The following is a 14,088-nucleotide window of genomic DNA, read 5'->3' on the forward strand; positions in this document are numbered from 1 at the left end:
TCACACAGGACAAAGATCAGACCAGTTACACTCAAGCTGAAAAACTTTACAAACATTACAGGATGGATGGATGGATAGATGGATGACGGACGTATGGAGGGATGGATGGATGGATGGACGGATAGATGGATGGATGGGTGGATGATGGATGGATGATGGATGGGTGGATGGACGGATGGATGGATGGATTGGTGGGTGGATGAGTGGATGGATGGATGGATGGATAGGTGGATGGATGGATGGATGGATGGATGGGTGGATGGATGGATAGGTGGATTGGTGGGTGGATGAGTGGATGGATGGATGAGTGGATGGATGCACGGATGGATGGATGGATGGGTGGATGGATGGATAGATGGATGAGTGGATGGACAGATGGATGGATGGGTGGATGGCTGGATGGATAGATGGATTGGTGGATGGACGGATGGATGGATAGATGGATCGGTGGATGGGTGGATGGATGGACAGATGGATGGATGGGTGGATGGATGGATAGATGGATTGGTGGATGGGTGGATGGACAGATGGATGGATGGGTGGATGGATGGATGGATGGATGGATGGATGGATGGATGGATAGATGGATTGGTGGATGGACGGATGGATGGATAGATGGATCGGTGGATGGGTGGATGGATGGACAGATGGATGGATGGGTGGATGGATGGATAGATGGATTGGTGGATGGGTGGATGGACAGATGGATGGATGGGTGGATGGATGGATGGATGGATAGATGGATGGGTGGATGGAAAGATGGATGGACGGATGGGTAGATGGATGGATGGACAGATGGATGGATGGGGGGATGGATGGATGGATGATGGATGGGTGGATGGACGGATGGATGGATGGATAGGTGGGTGGATGAGTGGATGGATGGATAGGTGGATGGATGGATGGGTGGATGGATGGATGGATGGATGAGTGGATGGATGGACGGATGGATGGATGGATGGGTGGATGGACGGATGGATGGATGGATGGATAGATGGATGAGTGGATGGGTGGATGGATGGACAGATGGATGGATGGGTGGATGGCTGGATGGATAGATGGATTGGTGGATGGACAGATGGATGGATAGATGGATCGGTGGATGGGTGGATGGATGGACAGATGGATGGATGGGTGGATGGATGGATAGATGGATTGGTGGATGGGTGGATGGACAGATGGATGGATGGGTGGATGGATGGATGGATGGATGGACGGATGGATGGGTGGATGGATGGATGGATAGATGGATGGGTGGATGGATGGATGGGTGGATGGGCGGATGGATGGATGGGTGGATGAGTGGATGGATGGACAGATGGATGGGTGGATGGATGGATAGATGGATGGGTGGATGGGTGGATGGGTAGATGGATGGATGGGTGGATGGATGGATGGATGGGTGGATGGGTAGATGGATGGATGGGTGGATGAGTGGATGGGTGGATGGATGGATGGACAGATGGATGGATGGATGGATGGATGGATGGATGGATAGATAAATGGGTGGATGGGTGGATGGATGAATGGATTAGATGGATGGATGTAGCACAAGACTCCATTTATCTAATGTAAAACCTCACACACACACTCTCACACACACACACACACACACACACACACACACACACACACACACACACACACACACACACACTGTTGCCACGGCTGGTTTCATATCAAAGGCCCTTAACAAGGAAACATGGCGAAACTTCTTTCCAATGTTTGTCTTTCCTCTGGATCAGAGCGTGTCCCTCAGGCTCGGCACATTAAGAGAAACGGAGGGAACGAAGGGCTTAATTTAAAAGGTAATAATTTTTACGACGTCAAACGCGCTAGCTGGACCTCTGTGACACACCTTTGGCTTCACACACACACACACATAAATAATCCCACTTTCCAAACGCTGGCGAAACAGAGTCTCTTTCAGCAGATTTACAGCCGGGTGTTTCCCTCCGTCTGATGGAGTCACTGATACTCAAACACACATTAATACTGCGCTATTTACACGTCACATCGGACAATAAAAGCTCTTAGAGAGTTTCATTTCACTGGACATTAAACTGTGTTTTGATGACCTGTACTGACACACTGTTATTGGAGACATAAACTTTCAAAAGCGGCTTCAATAAACAAGTGAGACAGAATACAATAGAGTTCAAAACCAGTCTAAAACTACTATAATACTGTATTATTCATTACAAATTATATTATCATCAGCCGATGGATAGATGGATTGGATGGATACTGATTAAACAATGGATGGACGGATGGATGGACTGATGGATGGACTCTGCTTTAAAACCACAACATCCTCATTCACTCACTTTCTCACTGAATCATTTATTAACTCCTGAAGAAGTAAGACTGATCGACTGTCAGCAGCAGTTGCACAGGGTCTGTGAGGAGTGTGTGTGTGTGTGTGTGTGTGTGGAGTGTGACACTGGCATTTGGTCACCAGGCGAGTTCGGAGGGGGCTGCATGTTTTTGCAGCTGACCAGACCTCCCATTTTCACATGAAAGACCCGTGAACACACACACACACACACGCGGCCTCTGGACACTCTTTATGGAGCACCAACAACAATCGCTTTCTATTCCTGGAGCTTCAACCAGTCCTCCATCAAACTCAGCCTGTCACACACTTCCTCCGGAGACGAAACCCCAGAGATACACAGATTCACCAGCGGCTCCACACACACACACACCCCTTCTGATCTAAAGAAAGATGTTCCCCTCCAATCATGACAGGATGAGTTCACCCAAAAAGGAAAATTACCCCATGATTTACTCACCCTCATGACATTCTTCTTTCAGACAAATACAATCAGAGTAATATAAATAAAAAAAAAGTCCTGGCTCTTCCAAGCTTTATAGTGGCAGTGAATTCCATAAAAGTGCATCTATCCATCATAAAAGTGCATAAAAGTGCATCTATGCATCATAAAAGTGCATAAAAGTGCATCTATCCATCATAAAAGTGCATCTATCCATCATAAAAGTGCATAAAAGTGCATCTATCCATCATAAAAGTGCATAAAAGTGCATCTATGCATCATAAAAGTGCATAAAAGTGCATCTATCCATCATAAAAGTGCATAAAAGTGCATCTATCCATCATAAAAGTGCATCTATCCATCATAAAAGTGCATAAAAGTGCATCTATGCATCATAAAAGTGCATAAAAGTGCATCTATCCATCATACAAGTGCATAAAAGTGCATCTATCCATCATAAAAGTGCATAAAAGTGCATCTATCCATCATAAAAGTGCATCTATCCATCATAAAAGTGCATAAAAGTGCATCTGTCCATCATAAAAGTGCATCTATCCATCATAAAAGTGCATAAAAGTGCATCTATCCATCATAAAAGTGCATCTATCCATCATAAAAGTGCATAAAAGTGCATCTATCCATCATAAAAGTGCATCTATCCATCATAAAAGTGCATAAAAGTGCATCTGTCCATCATAAAAGTGCATCTATCCATCATAAAAGTGCATCTGTCCATCATAAAAGTGCATCTGTCCATCATAAAAGTGCATCTGTCCATCATAAAAGTGCGTCTGTCCATCATAAAAGTGCATCTATCCATCATAAAAGTGCATCTATCCATCATAAAAGTGCATCTATCATCATAAAAGTGCATCTATCCATCATAAAAGTGCATCTATCCATCATAAAAGTGCATCTATCATCATAAAAGTGCATCTATCCATCATAAAAGTGCGTCTGTCCATCATAAAAGTGCGTCTGTCCATCATAAAAGTGCATCTATCATCATAAAAGTGCATCTATCCATCATAAAAGTGCATCTGTCCATCATAAAAGTGCATCTATCCATCATAAAAGTGCGTCTGTCCATCATAAAAGTGCATCTATCCATCATAAAAGTGCGTCTGTCCATCATAAAAGTGCGTCTGTCCATCATAAAAGTGCATCTATCATCATAAAAGTGCATCTGTCCATCATAAAAGTTCATCTGTCCATCATAAAAGTGCATCTGTCCATCATAAAAGTGCATCTATCCATCATAAAAGTGCATCTGTCCATCATAAAAGTGCATCTATCCATCATAAAAGTGCGTCTGTCCATCATAAAAGTGCATCTATCCATCATAAAAGTGCGTCTGTCCATCATAAAAGTGCGTCTGTTCATCATAAAAGTGCATCTATCATCATAAAAGTGCATCTATCATCATAAAAGTGCATCTATCCATCATAAAAGTGCATCTGTCCATCATAAAAGTGCATCTGTCCATCATAAAAGTTCATCTGTCCATCATAAAAGTGCATCTGTCCATCATAAAAGTGCATCTGTCCATCATAAAAGTGCATCTATCCATCATAAAAGTGCATCTATCCATCATAAAAGTGCATCTGTCCATCATAAAAGTGCATCTGTCCATCATAAAAGTTCATCTGTCCATCATAAAAGTGCATCTGTCCATCATAAAAGTGCATCTATCCATCATAAAAGTGCATCTATCCACCATAAAAGTGCATCTGTCCATCATAAAAGTGCATCTGTCCATCATAAAAGTGCATCTATCCATCATAAAAGTGCATCTGTCCATCATAAAAGTGCATCTGTCCATCATAAAAGTTCATCTATCCATCATAAAAGTTAATCTATCCATCATAAAAGTGCATCTCTCCATCATAAAAGTTCATCTATCCATCATAAAAGTGCATCTATCCATCATAAAAGTGCATCTATCCATCATAAAAGTGCATCTATCCATCATAAAAGTGCATCTATCCATCATAAAAGTGCATCTATCCATCATAAAAGTGCATCTATCCATCATAAAAGTGCATCTGTCCATCATAAAAGTGCATCTATCCATCATAAAAGTGCATCTGTCCATCATAAAAGTGCATCTATCCATCATAAAAGTGCATCTATCCATCATAAAAGTGCATCTGTCCATCATAAAAGTGCATCTGTCCATCATAAAAGTGCATCTATCCATCATAAAAGTGCATCCGTCCATCATAAAAGTGCATCTATCCATCATAAAAGTGCATCTATCCATCATAAAAGTGCATCTGTCCATCATAAAAGTGCATCTATCCATCATAAAAGTGCATCTGTCCATCATAAAAGTGCATCTATCCATCATAAAAGTGCATCTATCCATCATAAAAGTGCATATAGTGGGATGGATAGAGGCACTTTTATGCATGTCAAAATAGAAACCACCATTCATGCCATTATAAAGATTGGAAGAGCCAGGACATCTATTAATATAACTCTGATTGTATTCGTCTGAAATAAGAGTGTCATACACACCTAGGATGGCTCGAGGGAGAGTAAATCATGGGCTAATGTTCGTTTTAGGGTGAACTATCCCTTTAAGAAAGATGTTCCCTCGTCATTAACGGCTGCAGTTCTGGACAGCTCGACATTTCATTCAAACATCATACCCGTCGGGAGCGCGCATGGATGTCAGCTTGATTTGATTGCATGGCAAGTGTCACGAGTTTCAAGAGTGCCTTCAGTTCAACACAATGAGGGAAGAGGAGCAGGAGAAGAGGCTTTCGCTGAGACCGTAGGAAACTAATACACTAGATCATGACCTTTGACAAACACCACCGCAGAAGAGCAACACAAACCCTTCACTGGGAACCCTCGGTTTCACTGCAGCAGAATCATCAAATCAGACAACAACATCCCATAAAACTCCTATAAATTCCATATATCAAGTATAGATGGACTGATAAAGCAGATTAAATGGCCGATATTCCAATGACTGAAAATGTACTCAGTATTGTGAATTTAGAGTAAAAATAAGTGATTTTGCAATAAGAATTTATGCAAAATTAGTGTTCATTTCATTTTCTGTCATTAAATAGTTAACAACAGTAATACTTCTAGGTGACATATTGATAGACCAATATGACCATCATCATCGAGTCAGGGTCACAATCAATAGCTATAGGCTACGTTTTAGGTTTTAAAAGTCAATTTAAATAGCGTAAAATAACAATAAGATTAATAATAATAATTAAAAATAATTGATTCATTTGATTTAAAAATTCTGGATACATTCCGTTTGGCAATATAGCCTATCGGTCATTGAAAAGAACATATCGGTAAAAAAAATTAAAAATTCTTCTGCAAAACACTCAGAAAAACAATAATCTAAATTTCAAGGTTGTGTAAACAAATTAAAAGTTATACTAAATCGAAATGATGTCATTCTAAATCGAAATTGTGACATAAATAGAATTGTATGGGAATTTCTGGTATTGATGACGCTTCTGCCTGATATAATGATAGTTGACCATACCTGTAAATGCTTGAAAGCTGCAGAAATGCGCGTGATGTGCAGACTGAGACACCGCGACGCGCACCTCGCACGATAAACGCTCGCGCTGAAGAACTCGTCGGGTTTCCTCGCGTCCGCGCACGCGGAGCTCCACAACACGATAATCCACAGGGTGAGCGCGAGCATATCGAAGCCTGCAGTCAGTGAGTGTGTGTGTATGTGTGTGTGTCCCTCCTGCTCCTGCTGCTGCAGATGAAGAAAGTTTCGAGCTGAAAGGGGGCGGAGTCAGACTCAGCGAGCGCGCGCTATTGGTGGAGCTCGGCGCGCGCTCCGCCTCTCCAGACGCAGGTAGATGCGCGCGGGGGCGCGCGCGAGGAACTTCAGATGGGATGATTGGGGAAGTTCTGCTTTTTCATTATGCTCTTCTATAATATCAATATGCTTTTACAATATGTGTTTTCAAACATGCTTTTGTAACAGGAAAATCATAATTGTGATATAAAATCATTTTACTTAAAAATGACATAATTATGACGTAGTAGGCCTATGACTTATTATAATACATGACTTCAACTTTATCTCATAAATTAGACTTTTTATGTCAATTATGACATAAAACATTCAGAATTATGACATAGAAAGTTGACTCATGTCACGTTTGACTTTAATCTCAAAATTATGACTTAGTAGGCCTATGTCATACTTTTGACTTCATATTTCATAATTTGTACTTTTTATGTCAATTATAAGACAAAAATCATAATTATGACATACAATATATATTTTTTTTTTATCTCATAATTATAATTTAGTATATCCTAATTTAAACTTTATCTCATAATTTTGACTTTTTATGTCAATTTTATGACATACAAATCATAATTATGACAGAAAGTTCTGTTTCCATAACTTCCATAATCCATAACATGAAAAGTTGAAATTATGACATCCTTTTAAAATAAAAATTTCCACATAGCTAATTATGACTTATTATGTCATAATTTCAACTTTCTCATAATTTCGGCTTTTGTCAATCATATGAAATAAAAACCATAATTACGAAAGAAAGCTACCTTGTGTCATAATATCGACTTTTAAATCTCATAATTATGACTTAGTATTTTATAATTTCAACTAAAGTTTTTCACGTTTTATGTCAATGCATTATCGTAATTATGACATAGAAAGTGGACTATGCCAATTTTGACTTTAATCTCATAATTATGACTTCATCCGATGTTCAGATTTCTGATTTGGAAGTGCATGAAAATGATTTCATTCTTTATTATTTAATAGATAAAGCTGCATTTGCCTATTTTAGTATCAAGTATCTATTAAGAGAATAATAAGAGTATATATTTGAATTGTTATTTCCAATTTGGTGCAATGATCTAAAACGCGTGAACACATGCATCTGGCACATGCATCAAGTGTTTTCCTGATGAAGTGAGTGAGTGCTCAAGCTAAACTTCTCCAGTCTAGTGGAAACTTTCCACTTTACAAGCATGTCTAGCGTTATTACAGCAAAAAATGCTCTTCGGAATGGAGATAAGCATGCACAGAGTTGAAAAAGTTCCCAGAAGGGTTCATAAAACGTTATGAGTTGACTTGAGCAACAGCTCCTCGACGGCAGCAGCGTTTTCCTCTAATGAGTTTTTATGGGAAAATGGGAATGCCTCCTAAACAGAAACTGGGACTCATAACGGGTGGATTTGGCCTGGTGTAGCTGTTCGCCCCGGGCCGCATATCTCTAATGAAAGCAGTGTGAAGGACCCATACACTGTAAAATAAACACACTGGTTTCTGAAGAGCAAGTGGGCGGAGCCGGCCGTCGCCATCTTGGACGCATCGCTCCCGGATAATGATAAACAAACATGTGCAGCGAGGCGGATTAGCTAACACACAGCACACAAACGGCTAGTGACATCATCCTGTCACTCAAGTGGCCACGACCTTAATTATGCAGAACTTTAAGGCTTGATATGAGTTATAAAAATATTCACCCCCCTCACAGTCGTCATGAAGGGCAACATTAGCGATATAGACCAAAGCCAGTTTTTGCAGCAGGCTGTAAACATGTTTATTTCTGCTGTAAAGTTGGGCGTTTTAACATGCGGCTCTATGGGACTGACTCTGTCCTGCAGCGCCTCTAGTGGCCAGTGGAGGAACTGCAGTCTAACTCACTCAGTGCTGGATTGAAGAGAGAGAGACTGGAAAGGCCAAGGTCGTTCTGACCACACACACATCTGTCCTCTTTCCCAGCTGCTCTGTGTGTGTGTGTGTGTGTGTGTGTGTGTGTGTCTTAAGCGTTTCTCTAACGGCTTAATTTGTTGCTTATTGCAGCCATGTGTTCATGGGTTTATGGTGTGTGTTGGTGTGTGTTGTTGAGGTGCGCGGGGTTTATGGTGTGTGTTGTCGAGGTGTGCGGTGGTTTAGGTGTGTGTTGTGAGTGCCTTGTGTACGGTGTGTGCGGTTGCAGTAATGCTGAGGCCTAAATACAAGATTTGAACTGTATATAAAGTGTTCATCTGTTCGGATTACACAGATTTAACATAAACACTAATAAACGTAAAGTGGTGTCATGCATAAATCAAACCGGTCAGATTTCTGTATTAGAACTAATAATCTGAGTGTTTGAGATCTATCTATCTATCTATCTATCTATCTATCTATCTATCTATCTATCTATCTATCTATCTATCTATCTATCTATCTATCTATCTATCTATCTATCTATCTGTCTTACATATTAACTCCTAAAATGTACATATAAAATACCTAAAATGAACATATAAGCACCTAAAATGTACATATTAACTCCTAAAATGTACATATTAACACCTAAAATGTACATATTAGCACCTAAAATGTACGTATTAACACCTAAAATGTACATATTAATACCTAAAATGTACATATTAACTCATAAAATGTACATATTAGTACCTAAAATGTACATATTAATACCTAAAATGTACATATTAACACCTAAAATGTACGTATTAACACCTAATATGTACATATTAATACCTAAAATGTACGTATTAACACCTAAAATGTACATATTAATACCTAAAATGTACATATTAACACCTAAAATGTATATATTAGTACCTAAATGTACATATTAACTCATAAAATGTACATATTAGTACCTAAAATGTACATATTAACACCTAAAATGTACATATCAACACTTAAAATGTCCATTAACACCTAAAATGTACATATTAGCACCTAAAATGGACAAGTTTACATTTTGAAAAGGTACAGCCCCAGTGACAGCTTTTGTACCTTGTTTTCTGAGAGTGAACATCAATATCCTGCAGTGTGTGTGTGTATCGGGTGAACCGACATCTGGGAACACATGAGCTTGAGAGAGACTCGTGCCACATATCTGAACCCCAGAAACGCAGAAATGAGTCCCTGATGTCTACGTTTGACCCTGTGTGTGTGTGTGTGTGTGTGTGTGTTCGTCAAGCTTCTCCGGGACGGTGGACCTTTCGTTTCCCAGCATCTGGGATTCATCCGACGGAACCGTTTTCATTCGTATCTCAACAATTACAGTGTAAACGCTGCAACTATTAACATCACAGACTGAAAACATCTCATCATCTGCTCATACTTCATACAAGAGTTTGTGCTTCGGAGAACAGAAAATATCTGTTTTTATTTTATATATATATAAATTAGTTTATCCTATTGATTTATCCTATGTATTTGAATTGACAGAACTTGGGAAGTAAAACTCAAAAAGTTAATGAAATATATAATTTGTTTAATGTGTTAGTATTTACATTTATCTCAATGATCATCTCAATTTATGTATTTTAATCTATTTTTATTTATCTATGAATTTAGTTACTTATTTTAAACACATTTTTAAATCGTATTTATTTAGGCTACTTTTTATTTATTTATTTTTGTATTTATTTATTAATATTTTTAAATATTATATTTTGAATATTTTTATTAATATATTTTGTATATATTTTAATCAAAATGTCAAATGTATTTATTCATTTATGTAGGCTTTTTTACTTGTATTTAAAAATGATTTTATGACTTAATTATTCTTAATTATTTATTCATTTGTTTACTTGCTAGTTTTAATCTATTTTTTAATCTAAGTGTATTAATTAATTAATTTACTTATTTTAAACTATTTATTTATTTTAATGTAAGTTAAATAAATTTTTACTCTTTAGGTCTTTTTTTTCATTTATTTATATAATATTGTATTTATTCGTTGGTATAATGTTGAACTGTTCGGGTTCTTCGCTGCGGTGTGTGTTCAGTTCTATAGAGTGTGTGACTGTATACACACCCGCTCCTGTAACGCTCACCTGTGTTTGTTCAGCGGCAGTTTCCCGCCCACACCTGTGGTCATGTGACCCTCATCTCCAGGTGTGCTCATTGTTCTGCACACACACCTGCACTGAAGCTCAAAGGAGACACACACACACGACACGACGAAGGCAAGTCCAGGCCAGGGTTCCTCGGCGATCGCATCTGTACAGCAGTGTACATACAACACACACTTCATGAGTAAAGTACATATGAACAATGACTCAAATTCATTTGTTTACATATAGGCTATATATGTATTTTATTTCTAGCATTATACATTTTTCTCAATGACCATCACAATTTACACATTTGAATCTATTTTTAATTAGTTATTTTTACGTTTTTATTTACTAATTTAGTTTTTTATCGTATTTAAATTGTTTATTTATTAATATTTTTGTATTTATTTATTCATGTTTTTAAATATTTTTATTTTTAGTATTTTTATTTATATACATATTTTTATCATCTTATTTTTGTACATTTTGCAATTATTTTAATCAAAATGTAAAATGTAAATTCATTTGTTTAGTAATCAACAAATTTTACAACATCTGAATTGAATCTACTCTGAACTGAATTGAGTTGATGAGAGTAGAATTTAGATCTGCTTTATTTGATGAAGTTTGATTTTGTTATTTTCCTGTTTATTACTGTGACTCTGCTTTGAATCTGTAGTGGTAGAAATCCATGATGTATAGAAATAAAGCTGAATTGCCTTAAAACTCTGTCATAAATCACTCCCCATATGAATTTCTGTTGAACACAGTACAGGATTTGTGTTTCACACTGACCAGCAAATGTTTATTCTGTAAATTTGCATCAATCTGACCTGTGATGTGTTTTTATTTATTTACTTATTTTATGTGTTTATAGCCTATAATAATATATTTAATAACATATTTTGTTTTTTTAATTTTAACAAACTTTTTAAAATGTATTTATTTATTCAGGTATATACTTATTTGAATCTATTTTATTTATTGACTTATTAAAACAAATTAAATACTTATTAACAGACGATTTCTATTTATATTTAGATAACTTAATTTTTTTTACTTCTTTATTTCTTCATTTAAATATTTTATTGATTGATTTATTTACTATTTATTGTAAATAGTAATACATTAATTTATGTACCTTTAATATACATTTATTTATTTTAATCCAGTTTTGTTAATGAATTACTTATTTTAAAAATAAAATTAAAAAGAAAAAATATGTACGTATACATATTTATACAACGTATACATCTTTTTTTAATTTATATGACTATATTATTTATTAATATCATTTTGAAAAAGAGTTAGCCTATTTTAAACTGTGTTCATTGAAAGGTTCTTCTATGGAAAACTCTTTTTGTGGCTTTTATTGCAGAGAATATTGAAATTCTTTATCAATATTTTGATAACCTATAGGCCTATATCTCTTGCACTTTTTTCCAGCCTCCACTTTATAAATATTTACTCTCCATAAAACAGTAAGTGGGGAAAAGTCTTTATATGTGGAAAAAGTATTTAAGTGTTACGTCTCAATGCAACTCTGTGACAGAGAGGAAACATATAAGCTTTCATAATATAATATCTCTTCATATCCAGAAATCCTGGAGGAACTCACAATATCCCCTGTCACATTCCCTTAAATATATATATATATATATATATATATATATGAGAGAGAGATTAATCTAATAATGCAAGTACTTATTTCAATCTATTGTTATTTATTAAATATTCATTTAAATCATTTACTAATTTAGTTACTAGTTGTAAGCAATTTTTAATACATTTTAATCGTTAGATATTGTTATTTATCCAATTATTTATTCACATTTATTTACTTATTTTCAATCTACTTTTATTTATTTTTATCTAATTTTATTAATTAATTTATGCATTTACTTATTTGAATCTGTTCTTATTTATTTAAAAAATGTTCAATTTTCACTAATTTATTTACTAATTTAGTTACTAATTATAAGCTATTTTATTCATTTTAATCGTTAGATATTGTTATTTATCCAATAATTTATTCATTTACTTTTTCAAACTTTTATTTATTTTAATCACTATTAGTTAATTTATGTATTTACTTCTTTGAATCATTCTTTTTTTTACTTATTTACTAATTTATTTACTTATTTTAAGCTGTTTTTATAAAAAAAATGTATCATTAAATATTGTCATTTATCCATTTATTTATTACCTCAGTCATTTATTTACTTATTTTATTGTCTAATTTTATTAATTAATGTATTTACTTGTTTTAACCAATTTTATTTATTAAAATATTTACTTCTAAACAATTTTTATGTGCCGATTTCTTTACTAATTTTAATTTATTTTTCATTAACTTTGAATATTTAAATGTTTTTATCAATTACTGTATGTAATTCTTTTAATCTATTATTATTAATTTTCTTAAAATTTTAGTTTTTTTATAAAGGTTTTATTAATATTTTTATATATTTATTTGGTTATTTACTTATTTTAATCTATTTGTATTTATTTTACTTCATGCATTAAAATAAAAAGTAAACTTATTTATTTATATACATTATTATATACTTATTTTAGTCCACATCTCTCCCAACAGAATTCCCTATATTCCGTATTTGCTTGAAATTAGTTTCATAGACAAATATGATCTAATTCTGCCAAAACTCTTTACAAACTGAACATTAAATAAAAATAGTGTTTAGAAGAAGAGCTGAAATATTGACAAAAACTCAGATATGATGAGAGAGTTTTCATAACTGCGTTGTTATTTGAACATGTGATGAAGAACAGTAGATGTGTTGACTGCTATTATAGCAGACACAAATGATTTAATTAATAATTATAGAGTACATTAGCGAGACCATGTAAAAGCTTAAATGGCCACTAGATGGCGCTGCATCACATAATTTAGATCATAGAATTACAGAGCAAGCACTTTGTGTACATGTGTGTAGAATACACTAAAGATTTTCTTTTGTAAAGAGTCTTCTTCTCAACAAAGCTGCACTGATTTGATCATAAATACAGTAAAAATTGTGAAATATTACTCACCTGTTTTCTATGTGAATATATAGTAAAGTGTAATTTATTCCTGTGATCAAAGCTGAGTTTAACACCGAACCGAACAAAACCATATGCGTTTCGTCATGTTTGGTGGAGTATTCGCGGAGATATTATTAGCCGAAAACTGTCGGCCGCGCTCTGAAATGGCGCCACGACCTCGGGAGAAAATCGCAAATATCTCCGCGAAACGTCAACGTTTCGACGCCAAATTTGTATCGAGTGGAGAACGGACCGAGACCTTTCGAAAGAGACCACCCCCATGGGCACCGAGATACTGGCCCCTAAATCCCCTCTGGAGGCGAAAAACGCAAATATCTCGGCGAAAAATCAATTTATCCGTCGGAGATCCGGGCTCCTTCGAACCGTCTCGCCAAACTGAACAAAACCATATGCGTTTCGT

At 35.6% G+C, this 14,088-nt stretch overlaps 1 protein-coding gene across 1 annotated transcript in view; it reads right to left on the reverse strand.

Moving 5' to 3' along the window:
• Window positions 1-6,523, reverse strand: part of anos1 (anosmin 1) — a 59,018-nt gene extending 52,495 nt beyond the window's left edge. Inside the window, exon 1 of the mRNA XM_039669991.2 lies at window positions 6,298-6,523. Within this exon, the coding sequence (XP_039525925.2) occupies window positions 6,298-6,462 (165 nt within the window). The 5' untranslated portion in view covers window positions 6,463-6,523. The remainder of the gene's footprint in view (window positions 1-6,297) is intronic.
• Between the last annotated feature and the right edge of the window lie 7,565 nt (window positions 6,524-14,088).

This window comes from Pimephales promelas, chromosome 7 (assembly GCF_988280905.1).
Source record: "Pimephales promelas chromosome 7, fPimPro1.hap1.1, whole genome shotgun sequence".
In the NCBI taxonomy this organism is placed as follows: Eukaryota; Metazoa; Chordata; class Actinopteri; order Cypriniformes; family Leuciscidae; genus Pimephales; species Pimephales promelas.